Source organism: Drosophila albomicans, chromosome X (assembly GCF_009650485.2).
Source record: "Drosophila albomicans strain 15112-1751.03 chromosome X, ASM965048v2, whole genome shotgun sequence".
Taxonomy (NCBI): domain Eukaryota; kingdom Metazoa; phylum Arthropoda; class Insecta; order Diptera; family Drosophilidae; genus Drosophila; species Drosophila albomicans.
In genome coordinates, this window is record NC_047627.2 from 11,597,610 (window position 1) to 11,622,065 (window position 24,456).

The window sequence follows — 24,456 nt, forward strand, 5'->3', positions numbered from 1 at the left end:
CGAGCATTCAGTTTAGTTTAGTCAAAGTTGTCACAGTTCCTTTTTAGCCGTTTACATTTAACAGTTTTCAGATTGCAACTTTCTTTTTCAACTCTCGCTCAAGTTGAATTTACTGCGTAATATGCATATACAATACAAGTATGTATGCATGTATGTATAAATGTACCAAGAACAAAAAGGAATTAAAGCTTTTACTCTTGCACAGATCAAGCTTCACTTGCTTGAAAGCTTTGCTTAAGATCGAAGAACAGAAAGCTCTGTTTGCGCAATTTGCAAGTGTAGCTTTTTATGGCAATTTGTCATCAGTCAGACGTTGCCGTCTCCCTCTAGCCATTGCAAATAAATAGTTGGGAGCAATTAGCGACGGCAACAGGCAGGCAGCGTGGACATTTTGCAGTGCCGCTTAAAAGCTCATTGTTGTTGCTGTTATTGTTGGCGCTGCTCATTCATGAACAAATTAAATAAAGAAACTTTTTAATACATTTGCGTAGCAACTTGTTGTTGTTGTTGTTGCTGTTACTGTTGCTGTCGCTGTTAGTTGCTTTCTATTTGCTGCTCGCCATTCGCTTTGCCACTTTGTGCAAAGTTTGCTTTGCTTTTTACTTGAGCACGCGCCACCTTAGGGCGCCGCAATAGCAACTTAACATGATGGGGATGGGAGGAGAAGGTGGAGGAGGAGGAGGAGAAGGGAGACGAGGGTTGTGGTTCTTGGTTGCCTGGTTTGGCTGGCGGGCGGCTTTAGCATGATTTATGCCGTTGTGGCGCATTCTGTTTGCTTGTTGCGCTGCAGTTTCTACGCTTCAAACACTCCCCGTCTCCCTCGCACGCCCGGCAACTGTAACTAAAAGTTGCATGCAAACATTTGCGCTAACTGTTAAGTGCTGTGCCGCCCACTTCAACACGACCACGCCCACGTCGACGCCCACGCCCTAGCAGCCCTCTCGCTTCGCTTCGCGCTGTCCGTTGTCTTCTTTTGAGGCTCCGCCGCTTAACCAACAACCGACAACCGACTGCACTTTAGCGGATTTGTGTTTTCTCACCCATTTGAAAGGATTACAAAGCGAGAGAAGCGACGCGGCAAAAGTTTGCCGTCTGGAATAGTTAGTAAAAGCGGCCGCAACAACAGCAACAACAACAACATGCACAAGCGGTTAACACACAGACTTCAACAGAGAGTGAGAGTGAGAGAGAGAGAGAGAGAGGGAACACTTACTTACCCCTGCCGCCCTCGGTGCGATAATACTGCGATTGGGCGGCCGCCGATGAGGCGCCTCGATCTCTGTCCACGCCTCCGACAGCTCCATTGGACTCACTTGGCTCCGGCGCCGTGTTCTGCGTATCCAGCATGTTGATCATGCGCGGCGGTTGCTCTGCAAAAACATAAATCGATAAGTTATCGACGAGCATCGAAAGTAGTGTTGTGTAAGTATCGTTAAATTTACTAAATCTATTCGATTATTCAATTTTTATCCAACTATCGAATTTACTCCTTGTTCATCTTTCAGTTTTATTTTATAATGGCTAGATTATTATTTTAAGGGAAGTTAAGAATATACATTATAGTATTATAATAATAATCATGCGCGGCGGTTGCTCTGCAAAAACATAAATCGATAAGTTATCGACGAGCATCGAAAGTAGTGTTCTGTAAGCAGAGTTAAATTTACGAAATCTATTCGATTATGCAATTTTTATTGAACTTTCGAATTTACTTCTTCTATTTGCATCGTTAGCTTTCAGTTTTATTTTGTTATGGCTAGATTATTATTTTAAGGGAACTTAAGAATGTACATTATAATATTTTAATAATAATAAAAGCTTTAAAATAGTTTATTACTTAATTAAATTTGTTTCATAAATTATTTGAAATGTTTTAAGTTTAGTCTTAAGTCTAGACTTAAGACAACCGTGCTAACGACCTGCGAAGCGAAGTCTTAAGTTAAGACTCTTAACATTGCATTATGGGCAAAAAGTTGCAAAGTGCGGCATTTTTACATTTTTTTTGTTTGTGTTCGGTATCATTAAATTGACTTTATTTTTTGAATTAGAATACTTAAAAAAAAATCGAAAATTATAACCTCATGGTAAGGTGGGCGGGAAGGAAGGCGTGGTCAAATTGAAAAAAGAAAAAATCCGAAATTCTATCTTTATTTTTTAGGTATATGTACAAAGTTTCATGTTTCTATCTTAAAAAATGGTAAAAATGCCGCAATTCGGGACTTTTTGCCCATAGTGCATTGCAATAAGAAGCCTTAACCCTAGCATTAAGGCCAATTAAGCAATCGAATTATGTTTTGCTGGAATGGATGCGCTTTTTAAAACACAAGAAAAATCTTGTGAGATTTCGAATGTTGGTATTGCTTTTTAAAAAGTTTATATTGATGAATTAAAGCAGATTTAAATGAATAAACAGTGTTTTTGCTGTTTTATCTACTACACTATAAATTATTTTCCGGCATTTACTTTTTAATTGTTGGTTACCTAATACTTAGTTCGTATTACTTATGTAGATATGATGAATGGAGAAGTGAAAGAACGACTTACTGATGCAGGGCGCAATGTGGGAGCGACTTTGTTGGTAGCCGCGGGCGCAGCGATTGCAGGTCAATCCGGTGACGCCGTCCTTGCATGGACATTGACCGCTTGTGTTGTTGCAGATTTTGCCAGATGAGCCGATCGGATGGCAGTCGCAGGCTGTAAGGGGGGAAAATGGGAGAAGAACAGAACAGAACAGATACAGAAACAGTTGAAAGATACGCATATATACAGATAAAGATACATTTCAGCAGAGATACAAAAGTTGCCGCTGTTGCAGCAGCAGCAGCAGCGTTGAGTGCTTAATTGAGCTGGCCGCACTTCAAAGCCTTTTTCTCCTCTTCTTCCCAATCGCAAATGCATTCGAGATTGAGCACACACACACACACCAACACACACACATGCCAGTATTGACCAAGATGGCGTTGTGGCGATGGAAGCTACTTGAATTTTACTTTAAGTTACTTTCAAGTTTTCCTTTTCATCGACTTTTTCGTCCCTCTCTCTCTCTCTCTCTTTCGCTCTCTTCTGGACTGCACGTTTATGAGCCGTGGAAATATGCATTAACAGATAACAGAGGCCGAACGGACGGACAGACAGACAGACAGACCCCTTGCTGACCAACAGCGGCATTCATTCCCATTAGCCACTGTCGGGATGCCAAATTGAGTGCACGCTGCCAGTTAAATGCCGGGTCGCGACTGCAGCGAGTCTGCGGTGGATGCCACACGGTTAATTGCAAATGAAAGTGCGAATCTGCTTGCCCCTTGCGGCAGACTTTTACTTGGCCATCCACTTTGCTTTTGGCACTTGTTTCCGCTGTGCCCTGTTCTGCCCCCCCAAAGTCCATTGTTTCACAGCAAGAACGAACCACTCTGACCAGAGGGCAGCTCAGTGCCTCGTGCCTCGTGCTGTACTCGATGAGTGCCCCTTTGACACCACTTCAAGTGAGCGGCATGAGGCAGAGACTATTTCTCGATGTGATCATTGGATGGTTTTTTTTTTTTAACTTTATAAGCTTTTAGTTATGTGGTTTCTGTAAATACATTTTCTATGCTTACAAATCGATTGATGACTAGAAATAAACTATTTTGTATTTATTTAATTGATGCACTAATTGCCACACTTTTTTAGTGGTGACTACTCGAATTTGCAGTGCTTTTATGCCACATCGGATGCTGACTTTAACCTACATTTTTATACCCGATACCCATAAGGTAGATGGGTAGTATTACTTTGTGACTGCTGGAAATGTAAAAGGCAGAACGAATCATCTCCAATTCCATAAAGTACATATATGTATATAGCAATGTCCGTCCGTCTGTCTGTCTGTTCGTATGAACAATTATTTATCAGAGACTATAATAGATAGAGATATTATTGCATACAACACTTGTTATATTTTCAGGCAAATCAAATTTGTTTCGAATTTTGGTCCCTGAAAATCGAATAGCAAACGTAATTTCAAAGGTAGAGATGCGAATTTTAAAGGTACATACAATACTAACTACAGTATTTAAGATTTCTCCGAATTAGGATGCGATCAAAAAGAAATTGTAGAAGTCATTTAAGAAAAACATTTGTATGTAAACAAAAAAAACAATACTGTAATTGGGTCTTAGATGGTTTTGCTGACAATCTGGTATATTTTGCACTTTATGGTATATTTTGAAAATAGTATATATTGTACTTTATGGAATATTTTGAATATAGTATATTTTGTACTTTATGATATATTTGAAATATAGTATATTTTGTACTTTGTTGTATATTGTGAATATAGTATATACCTTTATACCTTTATACTTTATAAAGTTATTTTGAATATTGTATATTTTGTATGTTATGGTATATTTTAAATGTAATACTAGATCAGTCTACTAAATATACATTTTGGTATATTTTAGTTATCTTCGGTATATTGATTTGGTATATTTTCGAATATGCTTTTATTGAAAATAGGTAGCGAGTATCTCAACGTCGAGCACACTCAACTGTTGCCTTCTTACTTGTGTTTTTTTCACAGCCTTTGCTTGTAGACTTGTTGCCTCGGTTTGTGGCACTCACCGCTGGGCTGGGGGAGAGAGCGAGCGAGAGAGAGAGAGAGAGAGAGAGCGAAAGAGAAGCTTGGCGTCTGCCGCAATGTTTTGCATTTTGTAGTTTTTGCAACTATAACACAGCTGTCCCATTTGGGCCACCCCCTAATGACCTGGTCTGAAGTACACACACACACACACAGACACATACACACGCACACACGAACACTTTGATGCACTTTGACGGATGACAAACTCTGGGCTGGGCAACTGTTCATTTGTGTCATGTGTCGCCCAGAGACAACGTGTGAGAGAGAGGGAGGGAAAATGGAAAAGCGAGTGAGGTGGTTTTTAGTTAATAAGCTGCTTTTGGCCACACTTCGAATGAGGTGGCTCAAAGCCTTTTTGCGATTTTACTTGCGCACATGCAAAAAGTTGTTTCGCCGCTGGGAAGCTGCAACGAAGAACTGAGACACTCACTCAAATGTGTGTGTGTGTATCTAGGCTCAACATGTTGCGATGGGTGTTGTGAGTGGGGGGGGGAGGGGAAGGGGCAAGGAGGCGGGAATGAGGTTGCAGCGTGCGTGCAACATTTGGTAATTTAATCCGATTTACAATAAATTAAATGCGATTTATATGCACACAGCGACACATCCGGAAGATAACAACAGCAACAGCAACGGCAACGGCAGCGGCAACAACAATGACAATGACAACAGCGACAGCAGACAATAATAACTTGCCACAACAGCAGCAGCAGCGGCAGCGGCAACAAGAACAACGTGAGAGCGCTTTAACCATTTGGCGCTTGTGTCCATTGTTGGGCTTCGGCTTCGGGCTTCAGGGCATGGCCAAGCTGTCAGATACGGCGAGGGGCGGCGGTAGTGTGGGGGCGTGGCAGCAACAATATGACAACAATACGGATGCCTGCCCCCTGTGTGGTATCTGAACGTGGCAGCCACAAACACACACACACACAGACACACGCAGTCAACTCAACTGTTAAAATAGCCAAGGCAGAAAAAATAGCAGCGACAGCAGCAGCAACGAGTTCATTACGCATCCTGCCCCATATCGTTGCATGATGGCTATGAACTGAACGCTACAAATATGTGCAATATCTCTCTCTCTCTCTCTCTGTCTGTTGCTGTCCTGCTCACACGGTGGCACATCGCTGTCGTTGAGCATATGCTGCTGTCCGTGCTGCGCTTTTTTGCCGCATTGACCAAGAGGCAAGAGATTATGAATTTTCATTATAACGAGCCACACACACACACATACAGAGCGCATCCTACACCCAAGCACTCACACTCACACTCATTCATTCGCAATCAGAACCGTAATTGACATTCACAAAGAATGTAATCGAGTAGCTTTCAGTAATGTTTAGTTTCTAGTTTCCAGCTGCAGTTGCTGTTGCCATTGCCATTGCCATTTGCCTTTGCTCTCTAATGATTGCCACATGCAGCAAGCTGTGTTCATGATGATGATTCATTCATTCATTCATTCATTCAACAGGCAGATCAGTTACCAGACTAAACTACCTTTCACCCATCGACCAACCAACTTACAGACCCGAACACTGACTGACTCACCAAAAAAGGACGAACCAAAAAAGCCGCATTTTGAATCACATGCAAATATTCATATACTCACATTCACACTCACACCAACACGTGCCTTGCAAACTATTCACAAAGAGTTGCAGTTGCAGTTGCAGTTCCCAAATGTAACTGTCACTCGCTTGCTTCGTCAACTGGCAACTGGAAGATGAGAGATGAGAACTTTGCTTGCTCCAATTCGATGTCAGCTCTCAGTTCTCAGTTCACTCGCTTCTCTGGCTTGGGCGCTTTATTAATGGCCTCTTAATTAGCACAGCATCATGTGAATCATGGCCAATGTTAATCAAAGTCGCACTCATGAGTCAAGCTCACATTTTAGCTAACTTTCGTTGAACAACTATTGATATGCGTACAAATTGTAGTTTGCATTAAAAAAAAACAAATAAAAAAGTAAAGAAGTACAAAAAATACCAGATTGATGCGGTAATATTCTTTAAATATACCGAAAAATATACTTAAATGCAACAACAGCTATGTTTAGTATATCGATATACTATTAGATTCTTAATATACCATAGAGTACAAGAATACCATAAGGATTTTTCATAGAACTAAATCAGTGCGATAATATTATTAAAATATACCAATTTAATATACAGAAAAATACTAACATATACCAAAAAGATGTATTTGGTATTGTGATATACCATTAGTACCGCACTTAACATATGTACAGCTCACAATATTCACAAATATGGATATGTATTTAACAGCGACGTAAGTCTGAAGCTCAAAGCAAAAGTTTGTAACAAGATAAAGCAAGAATTGCAGGATGAATTCAAAGATTATGAGAAATCCGTATTGTGAGAGACATCCATCAGCATCATCCATCACACCAACACCATTTGAGGAACTGCAGAATGCAGCGTCAATTTTGAGCGTCTTGATATACCAGAATCGATCTGGATCATCACTCCAAACAACTTCCTGAGCAAGTTGAGTATAACAAACATATTCATGTGGTAAGACTGTGGATGAAGGGTAATAAGAACGTTTGGTTCTGGGAGAATGGCGCCTGTTTTATGCAAATAGACATTTAGTAGCCCAGGTCTTGCAAATTGGACAATTCTTGGGCTGTCAAACAAAGTCGAGAATACGCGAATCTCTAATCTGTAGAGTTCTGCGTTTTATTTAGCGTGGACAAATTCTGTCAATATTATGGATTGTCTTCAAGGGTGACCGCAAGGTTGGGTACAAGAATCTGGAAGGTGTAATTGCCAAGGTATTCGCAAATGGGCTAGTGGAGATATGTATATGCCATGAATCCGGGCGAATCAACCTGTTAACAAATCCGCGGTATGCAGATGAGGAGTGATTATAAAGAAGCCTGGATATATCATCTAATCTTAGTTCTTAAACTACTTTCTGAGAGTGATTGATTAACAAATGATATTGAAATTAATTTGGCAAAAGAATTCTGTTCTTGTTCTGCTTGGTTAAGTCAGAATAACAATTCCAATAGTATGATCGAAAATACTATTTTCTTGTAAGGTAAGAATTATCTCTGAATTGAAGCATTTATGTTAATTATCAGTAATAGGCATCGAATAAAAGATAAAAGAAAATAAATGGCCAATAAAATAATAAAATACTATGAATATAACAGAGAAGGAAACATAATTTTAATAAACTGTTTCAATCAGAATAAAATGTTGTCTCAGATCAGATCAGTCACAATAACATACATATATGTTAATCTGAATGTGTATCGTGCATTATTTGAATATTGAGTGGACTGCCATTTAATTTTCAGGTATGTATTTCAATTTGGATATTTTGTCGGGCTTTAAATGTGTGGATGTGTTGTGCTCTGGTTTGGTCTGTTTTCTGCTTCTGGCCTTTATTTACAATGGTTAAAATCTGTTTTGGCATTTATTTATTTTGCTTGGCTTTCCAAAAATTAATTAACCGAAGTTTCGCTGTGCGCGCTGTGTTTGCACTCACAATCGCCCTGGCAGTTGTATTCACACTTGGTGCTCGCGATGGAAGGGCGGCAGTGAAAGGGCGGACGGGACGGGAGAGGGGGATGAGGTGGGGCGGGGCGGGGTAGAAGTGTAAACATCATAAAGCAAATCAAGCGCAATTTGTTATTGTTTATTTCAACTTTGGGCAAGTGAAGCAACCCACGCCTCAGCCTCAGCCTTAGCCTCGGCATCGGTCTCGGTCTCAGCATCGGCATCGGCATCAACGTCAACCCCAACCTCAGTGTCTCCTCTCCTCACCCTCTTCTGCTTAGCTGACCACAAAGCTAAAAAGTGCGTAACGTAAACTCTAGTCGTCAGTGGCGGCGTCGGCCACTTCCATCAATTGCCATAAAATATTAGCCGAAATTTTGTTGGCCAAGAAAACCAGAAAGAAAAATGGTGAGCAATAAAAAGCACAGCTGCCTCCAGGAAGGGGCCACTTTTCGATGTGGTTGTGGATGTGGATGTGAATATGGATTGTGATTTGTATTCTGTATTCTGTATTCTGTATACTGTATTGTGTTCTTATTTTGTTGCTGCTGTTGTTTGTTATTATTAGCCAAATAGATTCATGCAAAATTTCAAAAGAAACCAAACACACACACATACAGTGGAGAGAATTATGAAAAGATTTCTCTGTCGAATCACAATCGCAATCGCATTCGTATTCGTAATTGAATCGAGAGGGATTACACCTGAGCAAGCGGACACAACTTTGACTGCAGCAGCAGAAGGAGAAGGAGAAGGAGAAGCAGCAACACTAAACAGACCGCGATACATTGTATAAATAACGAGTACCCGAGAATGAATCATTTGCAGCTGCAACAAAAATATGAATGTTTTCTTTTTCGATTGCGAAATGAGTAACTCAACTCAGAGAAGGAAGGAGTCGATTGGGCATTTCCAGTCCAAGTGAATACGCACCAACAGATTGCAGAATATATTTCTTTTGCAGACTGATGTGGTCCACATAATGCTTACTGTATTTTTGTGCAGTATACAAATATTTCAAATAATGGCTATACTATTATATTCTCTGATTTATTAACCGTTTTCTTTATACAATTTATTTCAACACTTGACGTAAATAATCTGTACGTACTATTCAACATTTAAAATAAGTTATTATTTGATATATAGTTATAATCGATATTCGATAATAAAGCTACTTTATTATTAATAGACAAATATTAATAATAATAATATTAAAGAGAAGAACAAAATTCGATACTCTATAATAATCGATCGATCGATAGTAATAATAATCGATTAATCGATAATAATTGATAGCATAGCGCTACCTGTGTGTGATAATAACAATCAATCGATCGATAGTAATAATAATCGATTAGTCGATAACAATCGATAGTATAGCGCTACCTGTGTGTGATCGACGTCACTTTTAAGTGAAATGAATAGAAAATATGCATCGTTTAAAAGTGACAAATATATTATCAATATACAAATTTAATTACTACTCAACACATACAATTACAAGTACCGATGAGAGTAATAATAATTTCGAAAATCGATACTCGATTAGTGAAGTGAATGAATAGAAGAGATTTCAGATTAAAAAGTGTCAAATACTTGTGTGAAATTCGCAAGCAATGAATGAATTTTGAGTAACACTCAAAGTAATGTTCTGAAGATGCATTTTAGTAAAAGTTGTGCATTCGATTGAATGCACTTTCCGATTCCGAATACTCGCTAAAGGCCACTTCAATAAATTGTCTGAAAAGTCAGATGCGATTGAATGGAATTAAATACTTTGTGGAGAGTACGTTCAGTTCAGTTGAGAGTTGTAACGACTCGAGTCGCAGGCTGAGTTTTTGCCGCCTAATTTGTGTGGATGTTGGAGGAGTGCTGGAGGGGTAGACCTCTAGAGCCCCTCTTCTTCGCTTGGCCTATTAATAAATCAATGGCTTCGCACGACGCGACAAAAGTTATGCACAGAGAGAGAGAGAGTGAGGACTTCCTTGTGCTTTGGCAGTGTAAAAACTTTATCGCGGTTGCAACTGGCGTAAAGTTCGCTCAACTTTCGCGACGACGAAATGAGCAAAAGTACATGAAGAAGAAGAAGAAGCAGACTCAAATGGATTGTTACAATTTTGTTGCATGTACAACAAGAAGGAGGAAGACTGACAAAAGTTGCCAGCGGCAGGTGGGAAAGCAAAGGCATGGAAGAAAGACGCGCCGAGAAATGAGACCTCAATTGTATTCGCAAAACTCAGAACTTTGGCGCACTTTTCAAATTGTGCGTTAAAATTGAGGCGCAGACATAAAGGCTATTGAAAATCAAACGATGCGCACAAAAGTAGGCAATGCCAAAGTAGCATTTGTGATCGGAGAGGGGGGGATGGTGAGGGGGGGAGTGCGGAACCGTCGCGGTCCCGTGGAGTCAACGAAATGGCAGCGCCAATTTGACGCTCGAACAATTTGCACAGCTTTAAATGTCAACTCGCATGCAAAATGTCATAATTCAAATCCTGGCCCACGCCATGCCACGCCCCCCTAGGCCACGACGCCCACAAAAGCCGACAGAGAGCCAGAAAGCGTGGCCAGCCTGAGGTTGTGTCTATAGTCTGTCTCTCTATATATGTATGTATGTGTGCTGTGTATGAATGTATGAATGTGATGTGTATGTGTGTGGCTTGCAATGTGTCTATACTCTATACTCTATACTCTAACCCAGTGATGGGGTTGATAAGGCAGTGTCAACTCTACTGAAAGAGCTTCGCGTATCTAAATACGATTTATGGGCGGCTTTAGAGCCCATAAACGTGCTCATATCATTTCTACAGCATCTTGAGGCAGTTATCAATTCCAATCAGCAGTAAAAAACATTCAATTATCGAAGCCTTTGGCTTTCGATGAAGCATCACCAGAAAATAGGAGATGGAATGGAAGATACAATTTGAACTTTGGCTGCATTTAAGTATATAAAACATGTGTAAATATGATTATAAAGAAAACTTATTTTGATTGATTTTAACATTTGGTAGCAACTAAAGAAATATTTGATATTAGCTCGTCAAATTTTCATTCAATATATTCATTGAAATATTTACGTATTCAGAGCTCAGGAATTGAGGAAACCTTTACGAACAAATATTTGTAATAATGAATAAATAATAATTCTAGTTAATACTAGGTTCGAAAATTATTTGCAATCTGGGCTATAATAATGATAATAATTAACTGAATTATCACAATTGAACTCATTTGTAGATAGATACTTTTGATTATTGCTACTATCGATATATCATACTATCGATAACTACTTTTGATTATTGCTACTATCGATATATCATACTATCGATAACTACTTTTGATTATTGCCACTATCGATATATCATGCTATCGATAACTACTTTTGATTATAGCTGCTATCGATATATCATACTGTCGATAACTACTTTGGATTATTGCTACTATCGATATATCATACTATCGATGACTACTTTTGATTATAGCTGCTATCGATATATCATACTATCGATATATACTTTTGATTATTGCTATTATCGATATATCATACTTTCGATAACTATGAATAGTTTGCATTTCAGGGTATTTGCAAAGTCGAGCACACTTTTTTTCGCTGCTGCTTTTTTTGCGTTTCCGAAATTGGAAAATTTGTGCTGGCAACTTTTATTGCTTCGCCAGCGTAAATTTGCTACGCCGCTTAGCTCGCTATGCCTGCCCCTCCCCCTCCTCCTGCGCCTTCTTTTCAACTCCCCCCTCATATACATCATTGTATAGCTGTAATAGATTTTTGTAGCTTAGTTTTAAAAACCATTATGGCTTACTGGCTGACTGAGCTGCCACCTTTGCTGCTGCCCCCGTTCCCCCTTCTGCTGACTACTGACTGGCGACTGGCTTTGATGATAAATGCATTTTCTTGTGGCATTCAATTAAGTTTAGTTGCAACCCTCGGAGTGGAGCGACCTTCAATGCGATGCGCATTTTATGAAATTCTAATGACGTTCAAGCGAGAAGAAACACCCCACGATATGATATGATACGATGTGATATGGTGTGAGTTGAACTTTAACCTCTCACCCACTGATGAGTGCGGCAACTGTTGCCGCTCCCCGCTCCCCGCTCCCCTCCCCCTTCCACCACCTTGTCTAATGGTTGCGTTGGCAACGGCTGCGTTTCATGAACTTGCCACCGAAATGGGCAGTAAAAAAAGTTGCTCCTCTCTCGCACTCTGTGTGTGTGTGTGTAACTGTCTGTGTAACTGTCTGTGTGTGTGTGCTAGATAATTCATGACATTATTTTAATTGCTGCTGCTGCTGCTGCTGTTGCTGTTATTGCTGTAGCATTTCGCACGTGACTTTGTGATTTTATGGCTTTTAATTTCACGTATTTAGTTACGGATATTGTTAATTGTATTCATGGCAACTCCTCCTCCCTCCACCCTCAATATGGCATCGTTTATGATTTGCCATGTAAGTTTGTTGTCCATTGTTGTATTGACATAAACTCCACACACACACACACAGTTACAATGGCAATTTGCGGTTGCATTTTAACATGCTGGGCATCACAACTTTGTGGCAAAGAATGTGCTTAGTTTTGATGCGAATATTCTCTTGATTTATGCAGCGTATTTTATGCTCTGTTGCTTGTTCGTCTTCTTCTTCTTCTGGTTGTTGTTGTTGTTTCTTTTCCATAGTTTGACATCTGAAATTAATGATGCCACTGTGCACGGTGGGCCATAATGCTCCGTGTTCGATTGCAAGTCAGTCGCTTAATAAATGGAAGAGAACCTTTCTAAATTTTATATAATTCTTTTCAAATCTATATTAATCGTTTCTCTTACTTTGGAAAAACTAGTCTGTTACCTCTTGTTTCTCATATTATTTTAATTCAAGTTTATTATAAATATATTATATTTTGAATTAGTTCCAAGTGTAAAACAAGTTGCAGTTTTCATTCTTGGTTATTGAACATTTTTGGACAATACGAAATAAAATATAGGCTAGGAAATTTTGCTTGTTTTATAGTTACTTAGAAGGTTGAAAATAGTGTCACAAAATAACTTTCATATTGTGAACAAATTTTGATACTAAGCTGTACATAAAACAAAATAAATAAAGTTGGAAGAAAGAAGTAAAATTTGTTGCATAAAGTAATGAAATAAGTAGTAAATATAGAAGAGGTTGAAAATAAATAAAACATAACTAGAAAAATGAATTAAAATGTGTTAAGGTTGAAATAAATAAAGGAATAAGTATGATAGTTCAAATAAAAGAAGGAAGTAACTTTTGTTAAGGTTGTCACACAAATAAAAGCAAGCCAACTATATTTAATGTTCAAAATGTGAAAGTTTAAAATGAAACACATTTAAAACGAAAACACAAAATATTCTTTTATTTATTTTTTACACAGTTCACTAAGAAGCAAACTTATTTTTCATTTTCGACATTAGTAAATTTTTGATACTACAAAGAATTTGTATTCAATAATCAAAATATAAACCTAAACAGAAGTCTATGACTTTGTTGCGCTGGACTACAGTGGAGTGTGCTCGACTGTGAGATACATATTTTCAATAAAGCAATAATATATACCGCAAAAATACCAAATATTGCTCCATATTCGAAATATACCATATAGTACTTTAGAAAATCGAAAATGCTTTTGCCTGTTACATACATTTCCTTCAGACACAAACTTATAATAGTTTACAAAATAGCGTATTTCTCCCATAGTGCGGACAAAAAAGCGGAGCATACTTTTTGGGGGTGGCGGCCAGAGAGAAAGAGAGAGAGATTTTAATTATCCAAAGATCTGCTACAGCAACACACTATTATGAATAATGATGGTCAGTCTGTGTGTGTGTGTGTGTGTGTGCGTATGTGTGTGAGGCAATCTCTCATTGGACAAATAATAATATGTAATTTTCCGGTCATTGAAACATTTGCGCAAATAAGGAAATTGGCTGAGCCGAAACCGAAATGACTTTGACAACATGTCCGAGTCCCAAAAGTGTACTCGAGTGTGTGTGTGTGCGAGTGTGTGTGAAGGTATGTTATGGTTTGGCCTTTTGCATCCGTTTCAGTCAGTCTGGCGTCCGTCTCTCTCTCTCTGATGAGTTATGGCTGGCAACGTCTGTTCGTTTGTTCGTCTGTCGCCTGTTCGATGTCATTTTGCTCGTGGTGTCTGTGCTGAGCTCTCAAGTAAATCATTTGAATATTTAAATTAAATCGAAATCATGGCAACAACAACAACAGCACCGACAAAAATGTGCAGCAGCAGCAGCAGCAGTCGAGACTTGAGCTCGACTCTCAGCTCGTCTCCCGGAAGTCGCCATCGACATCGCCATCGACATCGACATCGCTTTAAGGCGATAATTATAATGCGAGACATGCGAGCGGCGCGTGATTTGCAATCTACGAGCAAACTTATGCATCATTTCAAATTTGAAATTTCATATTTTATATTTGAAATTGCCGCTGCGAAATTGGCGAGAAAAGTTTCGCAACGAAATCGAATTATGCGACGCAAAAGTTGTCAATCTCATGTAATAGTATTTTGCATATATACTGAATAGTTGCACAACATAGTATATACTAGATTCTATCATGTTATCAATTACAGCAGATGAAGATATTCCGATTACGATTTGCAAAATAGTTTCTTAATTGCTTCACATCACAAATTTGCAAAGTGAAAAGTCAAAGTGGCCAAGCAATTGGAAATTCAAATGAAGAAATGCTGAATAACATCTTATGCACTAGTTTTGATTCCTTAGAATTCAAGTACTGAGAATATAAATTCTGTTAAATTATTAAAGTGGAAGCACTCCGAAGATGCTGTTGCTTCTTCTGTTTAAGTTTATTCTTAAGAAATTGCTCGCTGCAAATAATTCCACAAATGTTATGTGTTAGCCAGGTATGGACTTTCGCTTGAAAAACACTTTCTTCAGATGTTTATAGTCGATGCTATTTCCACTCGTAAATAAAAGTTTCCTCTTCCGCTGCGAGCTGCGCGTTTTCTTCTGTCTTCTGTGTTGTGTGTTCTGTGTTTGCGATGGCAAATTTATCATGGCAAAATTAAACGAAAATATATTGAGGCAAATTCAATTGCAAAAGGAGAGATGATAAATTGATGTGGTTAAATGCTTGGATTTATGCATTTATTTCAAGGTGCAATCGTATTCGTCTGAAATGTCTATATGGATGGCTCCATCAAAGACGTTTCGCATACGCCATGTGGGCCACTTGTTGTCGATTAGCTGACGCAGTTGCTGCATTAAGCAAGTCGAAGACATGAACAGACATGAACAGACAAGCACGGCAACATGTCCCGACACGCCGAAAGGCGCTTGACTAATTGCAAAGGCAACGTCGCCAAATGGCTCGAGGCGAAATGAAGCGAACCGAAGCGAAGCGACCCAAAAAAACATGACGTAAAACATTTTGCGAAACAAGACTAAGAACAAGAACAAGAACAAGAACAAAAACAAGTGAAACAACACAATGAGCGAAAACCACAATGCAAAAATGTTTTAAACAAATTGCACGCGTGTCAAAATTAAAATGAATAAATTTCTTTCGACGTTGCGAAAATAAAACAAAAACTCAAACCGACAAAAAAATTTCACGACGTTGCAAAGAGAAGCCGCCGACGATTAAACTCATAAAGCTTACATTTCTCTGTCTGTGTGTGTGTGTGTGTGTGCAAGTGTGTGTGAGTGTGTGTGTGCTGCTTGCTTTACTTATTTACGATGTGCGCATTTAGCTGGCCTTGTAAAATTTTTGATGATTGCTGTTTTTGTTGTTGTTGTTGATGTTGTCGGTTGATTTTTTTGGAGTGGATTTTTGTGTGTTGGCTGTGCGTTGTATAATTAATTAAAAATCGATAAGATTTTGATTTGGATTTAACGGCTTTTCAGAATTATGATGCTTAGTCAGCAGCATCGATGTCTTTTGAGAAATGATGACAAATGGGGCGTATACGCAATACGCGCAGCTGGGGGGAAGTTAAGAACTCGAAGTCTCGGAACTAAGAACTCAGAGCTCAGAACTCAGAAGTCGTTATTACATGCGAAAGCGCTTTGTTTGTTTTCATTATTTTACTACTTAAGTAAATTTTTGTGTATTTTTGTTTACCCAACATTCAACATTCTACTATTTGCCCAATTGCAAATACGAAATGTTCGTGAGGAGAATTTTCGGTCTGATTGCGTTCAGATGGACTACTACGACTACAAACGAGTTGTAGTTGGCTCTAAAAATAGTCGATTTAGTTGGCCATCTGCTTTTGTTGGCCACCTTATTTGGTCGAGTTGATTAGCCAGCGCGTGAAAATTATTGCCAGCTCATAAATTTGTGTTCAATTCCTGCTGCTTTCAACTCGCAATTCGAACTCGCAAATGTTTTCTTTCTTTATAAATTGGTGTAACACAAAATGTATATGTTTTGATTAATTAATTAATCGAGTAAGGAATTTTTCAATCAGTTGAACTTACCTTTGCACACCTTGCGATGCGTTAGCGCCTTGGTGGGATCCCGATAGAAGCCTTCTTTGCACTGATCACAGTTGCGTCCCATGGTCGAGTGTCGACAGTTCTGACAAACGCCGCCAGAGCCGCCCTGTGTCAGTCGAAAGATCTCCATGTTGAAGCGACACTGACGTGCATGATTATTGCAATTGCATTCTGCAAACAGAGAGAGAATAAATCAATGAAATGTTCTTTGCATACGACATTGAGCCATCAAGTGATGGACAAATTAAGTAGCTAACAAACAAGCAGCGATGTCTTTATCACTGTCCAATGCGATAAATGAAAATAAATGGTACGCAAATCGGGCTCAACATGCCACATGCCACATGCCACATGCCACATGCGGCAAGCGGAGGCTACTGTGGCTGTTGCCATTGATGACGAGGCCAAGCCTCGTCTCATTTGTCTAACGGCACATTGGCTTCAATTGCATAATTTATGCGAGCAATCATCACTATCAAACTGAATCTGGCGACAGTTCGACTACCGCATCAAGAGTGAGTGAGTGTGTGTGAGTGTGAGTGTGAATATGCATGTGAGTACTCTGGGAGACTATTCAAAACAGCTTATTCATTGTGGTCACTCACTGAGCTAAGCAGAATAGCTGTAGTTTTAGGTTTTATGATTGCAAATCGGCTTATTAATATTTTTATACCCGCTAACCATAGAGTAGAAGGGTATTATAGCTTTGTGCCTGCAGGGAATGGATGCAACAGGCAGAAGGGGGCATCTCTGACCCTATAAAGTATATAGTATATATTTTTGATCAGCCTCAATAACCAAGACGATACACAAATATACATATATAGTCTTAGCTTTGTCTGGCAATCTGGTATATTTTGTACTCTATGGTATATTTTGAATATAATACTAAATGAATAAACCAAATATTGCATTCGGTATATTTTAGTATTTTGCGGTATATCTTGTGGTATCTGGTATATTTCGTACTCTGTGCTAAATTTTGAATATATAAGTATATAAATATACTAAAAGCAACATTTGTTATATTACTTTAAGTTTTTTGTGGTAAATCTAGTATATTTTGACAATTTACCCATCTGGTATATTTTGTACTCTATAGTATATTTTGAGTGTAGTATCATATTAATATATCCTTTAGCCTTTGGTTTAGTTTAAGTATTTTTACGGAATTTTAATTTGGTAAATTTTATGAACAATACCGCATTATTTTGCTTTTATTCAAGATGTGTACCGGGTATATCACAGTCGAGCACACTTTACTGTAGCTTTCTTACTTGTTTTATTGTTTTATTACCTTGCTCATTTATAATTTACAGCGTGGTAAATATTTTATTAAAATACTTTTTTATCTTCCGTTTATTAAATTTGCTTTGAAATTTGTGTAAACTTGAATAAGTCAATCACATTTATATTTATTTTTGGATTTTTGCATAATGAAAACGATTGAACATTATTTTAGATGATTTTGGCTGCAATCATTTCAAATGCAATCGGTTTCAAGTATTTTTTAAATGGTTCATGAATTAGCAGTATTTTTTGGATACATTTATAAATGAATAATTCTCTATTGCTTCTATAAATTATTTTTATCTTAAAATTTCGTTTGCTTTGAAATATACTTTGTGCTTTTACAGTCTTTATAGTGCATACGATAATCTATCTATTTGACTTTATGTCCGACTGCTTCAGGTCTTGGTTCTTTGCAAACAGTTTTGCTATTGACATTCGATGATAACTGCGGACTGAGAATGGGAGAATAGAGTGCGGTTGCCGATGCTGTGTACTGTGTGTGCTGTGATGTTGCTGTGCTGGCATCTTTAGTCTCAGCGTCAGCTTTGTGCCCAAGCTCGAGCTGTCAGTGGCAAAAGCCGACAAAAGAGGAAAAGTGAAGAAGACTTGACTCGCTTTGCACAGTTGGCACTTGTCGCCCTTAGACTAAATATGTATACCCGTTACCCATCGGACACAAGGGTATTATTACTGTATGCAGCAGGCAGAAGGACTCCATCTATGTAGTATATATTCTCGAACAGCAAAACGGATAAAATCATGTTTCCTAAGAACACGTAGATTTCAGAAAGATAGCAAATCAAGAAAAGGAATAAAACTAAACCTGATTTTGGGCACAACTTAAAAGTTATTAAAAAAAAGAGCTACAGCTGGCTGGTCTAAATTTTTTTGGTTGAGAAAAATTGGAATATTTGGTACTCTATGGTATATTTTTTTTACATGTACTAATATATCGATAAAACAAAATGTGGAATATTTTATTAATAAATGGTATATTTTCTTAGCGGTAGTATACTGATTAGCAAATTATGGTTATTTGCATATTTTTAAAAGTATTTTATCGGTATATGTACATAGTTGGTATATTTGAATTGTTGTGGTTGTCAATCCAGTATATTTATCACGCCATGGTATATTTATTATGTAGTATATACACATTAAAAATGTATTTAAGTTTGTAAATTTTTTAAAGTATATTTCTGGTATATTTATTTGGTATATTTGAATTGGTTTGGTTGCCAATCTAGCTTTTTATATATTTTTAAAGTATTTTTAGGTATATTTATTTGGTCTATTTGAATTGTTGTGGTTGTCAATCTAGTATATTTATCACGCCATGGTATATTTACTATGTAGTATATACACATTCAAAATTTTTTTTTGTAAAGTATATTTCCGGTATATTTATTTAGTAAATTTGAATTGGTTTGGTTGCCAATCTAGTATATTTATCACGCCATGGTATATTTACTATACACATTAAAAATGTATTTATGTTTGTTAATTTTTATAGAATTTGTTTTCGAAATATTTTAATTGCATTGCTTGACTTTGGTATAGTTTTTACTCTGTGGTATTATAATAGTATTTTATCGGTATATCAATTCGGTATATTTTACCAATTCGCATTTCAGCTGTTATTGAGAGAGTGTGTCGGGTATCTCACAGTCGAGCAGTAGCTTACTTATTTATTTTTTTTTGACTTGGTTAGCGATCTCGGTTTGTTCAACAACTGTCCACCTAGCAAATGTCCCTCTCAATGCGAGTGTATCTGTGTGTGAGTGTGTGTGTGTGTGTGTGTGTGTGTGTGTGTGTGTGTGTGCACACATGTTATAATTATCTTTCACACATTGTGAGGCGCAGACAAAGCGGCTGCCTGTCGTCTGCTGTTTGAGCCTCAACTCAACTCGACTCAACTCGACTCTTGGCGCGCGCCAGCCGCAGACAAAGTTATGTCAGCGCAAATATTTGAGAGCAGTCGACATGTCGACGAAGGCCATTGAATGCTCTATAGCAGTAGTAACTCCTCATGACTGTGTGTGTGTCAACAAGAGCTGTGTGAGTAAATATTTAGAAGAGCAAACAGAAGGAAAAAAAAATGAGAAGAGAAGAAGGCAAAACAAAAGTCTGCACGGCGTGTGGCTAATTGCCAAGTCAATGACGAGAATGAGCAGCTCAAGTTTCGATTCCGATTCCGATTCAGATTCAGATTCAGAGTTGGTGTTAAAAAATGCTAGATAATTAATTTTAATGACACACTTTACTCTGGCTGCCGACTGCGTGCGAATGCAACGTGATTTATGTGTCAGGCAGGCAGCGAGCATTGTCGATTTAATGTAAATCTCTCAGTCTAGCCGCAGCAGAGATTACAAAATAACAGCGGCTTAAAACGCTGCATAAATAACTGAGAAGAGGAAAACCAAAAAAACCAAAAAAAAACAACCGCTTCATTAGGCCAGTTTTGGTATTGGTAATTAAGTTCAAATTTGATAAGTGAACCCCACCAAAAAAAAAAAACAATGCCAGACAATGAAATTGTCAGTTCGCCCAAACCATCTATGGCTGTATCTGTATCTGTATCTGCGTATCTGTGTATCTGTATCTATGGATTGTCGTTGTAGTATCTGCGCCTCTCTAATTAACTGCCGTTGACTGAACATATTGTTCGAGGCGCTGAACTTTGCAGTACAAACTGGCTTTATGCTTGGGCCCCCAAATCGATACCCAAAACAACTCAGACCCAAAAATCAGCAATTGACAGATTGTCGATGAGGATAGTGGACCACAAAAGTTGGAAGTAGCAGCAACAGCAGCAGCAGCAGAGAAGAAGGCAAACCGAAATCGTTTTAACGATGACTTTGCTAGCTTTTGCTTTTGCTTTGACTGACATGCCACGCCCCCCGCGCCTGCCCCAGGCCCCTCTATGACCGTTGTCCGTTGTCCGTGTCCGTGTCCGTTTCCTGGCAGCGTTTTCAATTTGCTCGCATTCGCAATCGCGTCGACATTTCATCGTTTTATGATTGATTGCGTTCACATCGTTGCTGTGATTTTCGGTTACCAAAATTGTGAATTGAATTTGTGGTGGCAGGGGGCTGGCTACAACTCTGGCTGGCCCAGGGTTGCTGCTGCTCGCGCTTTGCGATTGCGATTGGTGTGCGTTTTGCGGTTGCGGTTTGTTGCTTGTTTGCTTTTGCTTTTGCTGCTTTTGCATTCGCCGTTCTGCGTTTTTCCACTGCAATTTGACAATTTCATCGCAAAATTGTTTTGGTGTTTGTGGCCATGTTCTGTTGTGGCATGCAACCCGTCTGTCCCTCTGTCTCTGTGTCTCTGTGTTTTTCGTGTGTGATTTATCAAAAGTGGTCGATTTACAAATTTTTGTTTGCATGCTTTTGCGCTGGTAATTAATAATTTTCAGTTGGCAAACACAATTGAAAATAATTGTGCTTCAACAGCACACAGAAAAGTCAAAAGAAGACAGAGAGACAGAGACAGAGAGCGACTTATCATCATCAGAATTGTTTTTTTTTATTTCCCCGTTTGAGTTCCTCATAATGTGTGTTCTCATGAAACGCATTTTATGTGCTAAACATCAACAAACCAGCTGTAAAAACTGACTATTTCTCTCATTAGCACATCACATCAGATACCACACACACTTTCCCTCTCTCTCTCTCTCTCTCTCTCGCTTTCTTCTTCTATTTCTTTCTAGTGCAGTTATTGGAATTATGTAAAATCTGATGCATTGACCTATTCCAAGTGGCCCAATTTGAGAATGTTTTTGGTACTTACTAAAAACGAACAAAATTATAGTATATTTATACGTTTACTCTTTTGCATCTTATTTATAAACATTTTCAAGTTAAATGCTCGAAGCAGTCATAAAATTTGCCCCTTCTGTTCTTTTTGTTTTATGCCTTCATAAATTGTTCGCACTTTCTTCTCGGGAAGTCTTCATAATAATACCAAGAAATCGAAATAATGATTGCTGCATCTCCATCTCCATCTGCATCTCAATTTGTAGCTCTTCCTTCTCTGTCACCTCAGTATTATGATGAGTGCAATTAAAATTCCATCGTCTAATGAGCTGACAAGCTAAAAAACTAAATGAAGATGCCAAATGAAAATGCAATTGGAAAATCAGTTCATTCAGTGAATAAACTGATTCCACTTTTCAGATTCGAGATAAGAACTATGAAACTATGGAATGGAAATAGCCAAAACAGATTTGTATTGTATTTTACAACACAAGAGCCATGAAGAGTGGATTAGTTGTTGAATAAGCTCTCATAATCGTGTATAATCGCATCGTATCTATGCTAATCGAACACTCGATATGGAAATGAATTGCTTTTTAGATTTAATAAAGACGCCATCGACTCGCATTGTTGTGGCAAATTCCGAACAGCAAATTGAAGGGCGTTAAGTTACAAATTTATATATAGCTTAATACCGATTTTTAGTGGTCATTTTTGAAACCATAATTTAACCATTTGAATTAGGCAAATATATTCTCCAAAGTGGTGCAATGATTGAAAAACCTTTACACACAAATTTTATTGTTTATTATGTTAATTCAACGGTTGAGTTTGATATACTTACTATATATAGAATTTGTCGTATTTAGTTTAATTTGGATGGGAATAATTTTTGATATTTTATGGATTTTTATTGCAATTTCGAAAATCAACAAGTAAGAAAGTATTTTTCTTCAAATTTACCAATTCAATATACCAAAAGATATTAAAATAAAACGAAGTTTATGTTTGGTATGTCAATATACTATTACGTTCACAATATACCATTGAGTAAAAAATATACCATATACCGAGTTTTGCAATACAGTAAACCCTTATTCGATTAATGAGAATGGAAATAAACTTTGAGATTTCATGGATTTAGATTAGTTTCAACTTAATAAAAGCAAGAAAGTATTTTTACTCAAATTTACTAAATAAATATTTAGAAAAATACTAAAATAAAACGAAGTTTATGTTTGGTATGTCAATATACTATTACGTTTACAATATACCATTGAGTAAAAAATATACCATATACCATTGTGGGTATAAAAGTAAGTACAACTTAACTGCTTATCCTATTAATGAGAATGGAAATAAACTTTGAGATTTTATGGATTTTGAATAAATTTTAAGAGTTGTTTGTTAAAGTTTTATTAGTTTCAACTTAGTAAAAGTAAGAAAGTATTTTTACTCAAATTTATTAAATAAATATTTAGAAAAATACTAAAATTAAACGAAGTTTACGTTTGGTATGTCAATATACTATTACGTTTACAATATACCATTGAGTAAAAAATATACCATATACCGATCTTTGCTGGTATACAAATAAATACAATTTAACTGCTTATTCTATTAATTAGAATGGAAATAAACTTTGAGATTTTATGGATTTTTAATATATTTTAAAAATTGTTTGTTTAGATTTTATTAGTTTCAACTTAGTTAAAGTAAGAAAGTATTTTTGCTCAAATTTACTAAATAAATATTTAGAAAAATACTAAAATAAAACGAAGTTTATGTTTGGTATGTCAATATACTGTTTCGTTGAGTACAAAATATACCATATACCGTTAATATAATTTATCTGCTTATTCTATTATATTTTTTAATCAATTTGTGTATATATCTATCGATTGTTTTACTAATAAGAACTGTCAAATTTTGTGTTGTAATATAATGCAGATTTTATTGAAAGCAATTCGCTAGATCACAAGTTGCGCGCACTGATTGAATTTCAGTCTTGATTTTCAACATCGTTTGCTCTTGCCCCATAATCGACCTCTGGCATTTGCCACATCTCGTTGTTGTTGTTGTTGTCAGCGTTGTTGTTGTTGTTGATGCTTGTGCGACATCAAAAGCTATGGGCATATTTTAGTCACTTCCTTGGGAGTGCAATTAAGGCGACAGTGCAACGCGCGACGGGGCACCAAGCGGAGGAAGAAGACGAGGAGTTGGAGGAGGAGGAGGAGGAGGAGAAGGAGGAGACGCTTGCAGCTTTCGCGTGCCGCAGCTGCAACATTTTCGTTGTCAGGCTGGCGGAGCAGCGGAGCAAAAACAACGATTACAAATTGTTTGCTGCCAGCGGCGGCAAAATAAATAAATACACAAAAATGTCTGCTTAAAAATAAATTGTGTGGAATTCTGTTTCAATTTTGAGGCTGCGCCTTTGAGTTGCATTCACAAGTTGCAGTTGCATCTTGGAGTTGGGGGACTTTGTTTTCCAATTAACGCCGCCAAACGAATTAACATATAAATATATATACTATACAGAGACAGAGAGAGAGAGATAGAGAGGGAAAGAGAGAGAGAGGCAATGTCGATATCCTGCCGCTAATAAAAAACAAAGTTCATGGTTGCAGCTTGGCCCACACACGTACACACACACACACACACACACACTTCTACACACACACTCTTGAGTGAGAGAAGCCAGAGACAGAGAGAATTTATGTTTAGTTTTTCGTCGAATTGCCTTCGTCT

General features: G+C 37.7%; 1 protein-coding gene across 1 annotated transcript in view; it reads right to left on the reverse strand.

Moving 5' to 3' along the window:
• LOC117577709 (netrin-A) overlaps nucleotides 1–24,456 on the reverse strand; it is a 60,163-nt gene that overhangs the window by 4,518 nt on the left and 31,189 nt on the right. Inside the window, 3 exon segments of the mRNA XM_034262613.2 lie at nucleotides 1,218–1,370; nucleotides 2,545–2,694; nucleotides 16,643–16,831. Coding sequence (XP_034118504.1) covers nucleotides 1,218–1,370; nucleotides 2,545–2,694; nucleotides 16,643–16,831 — 492 coding nt within the window.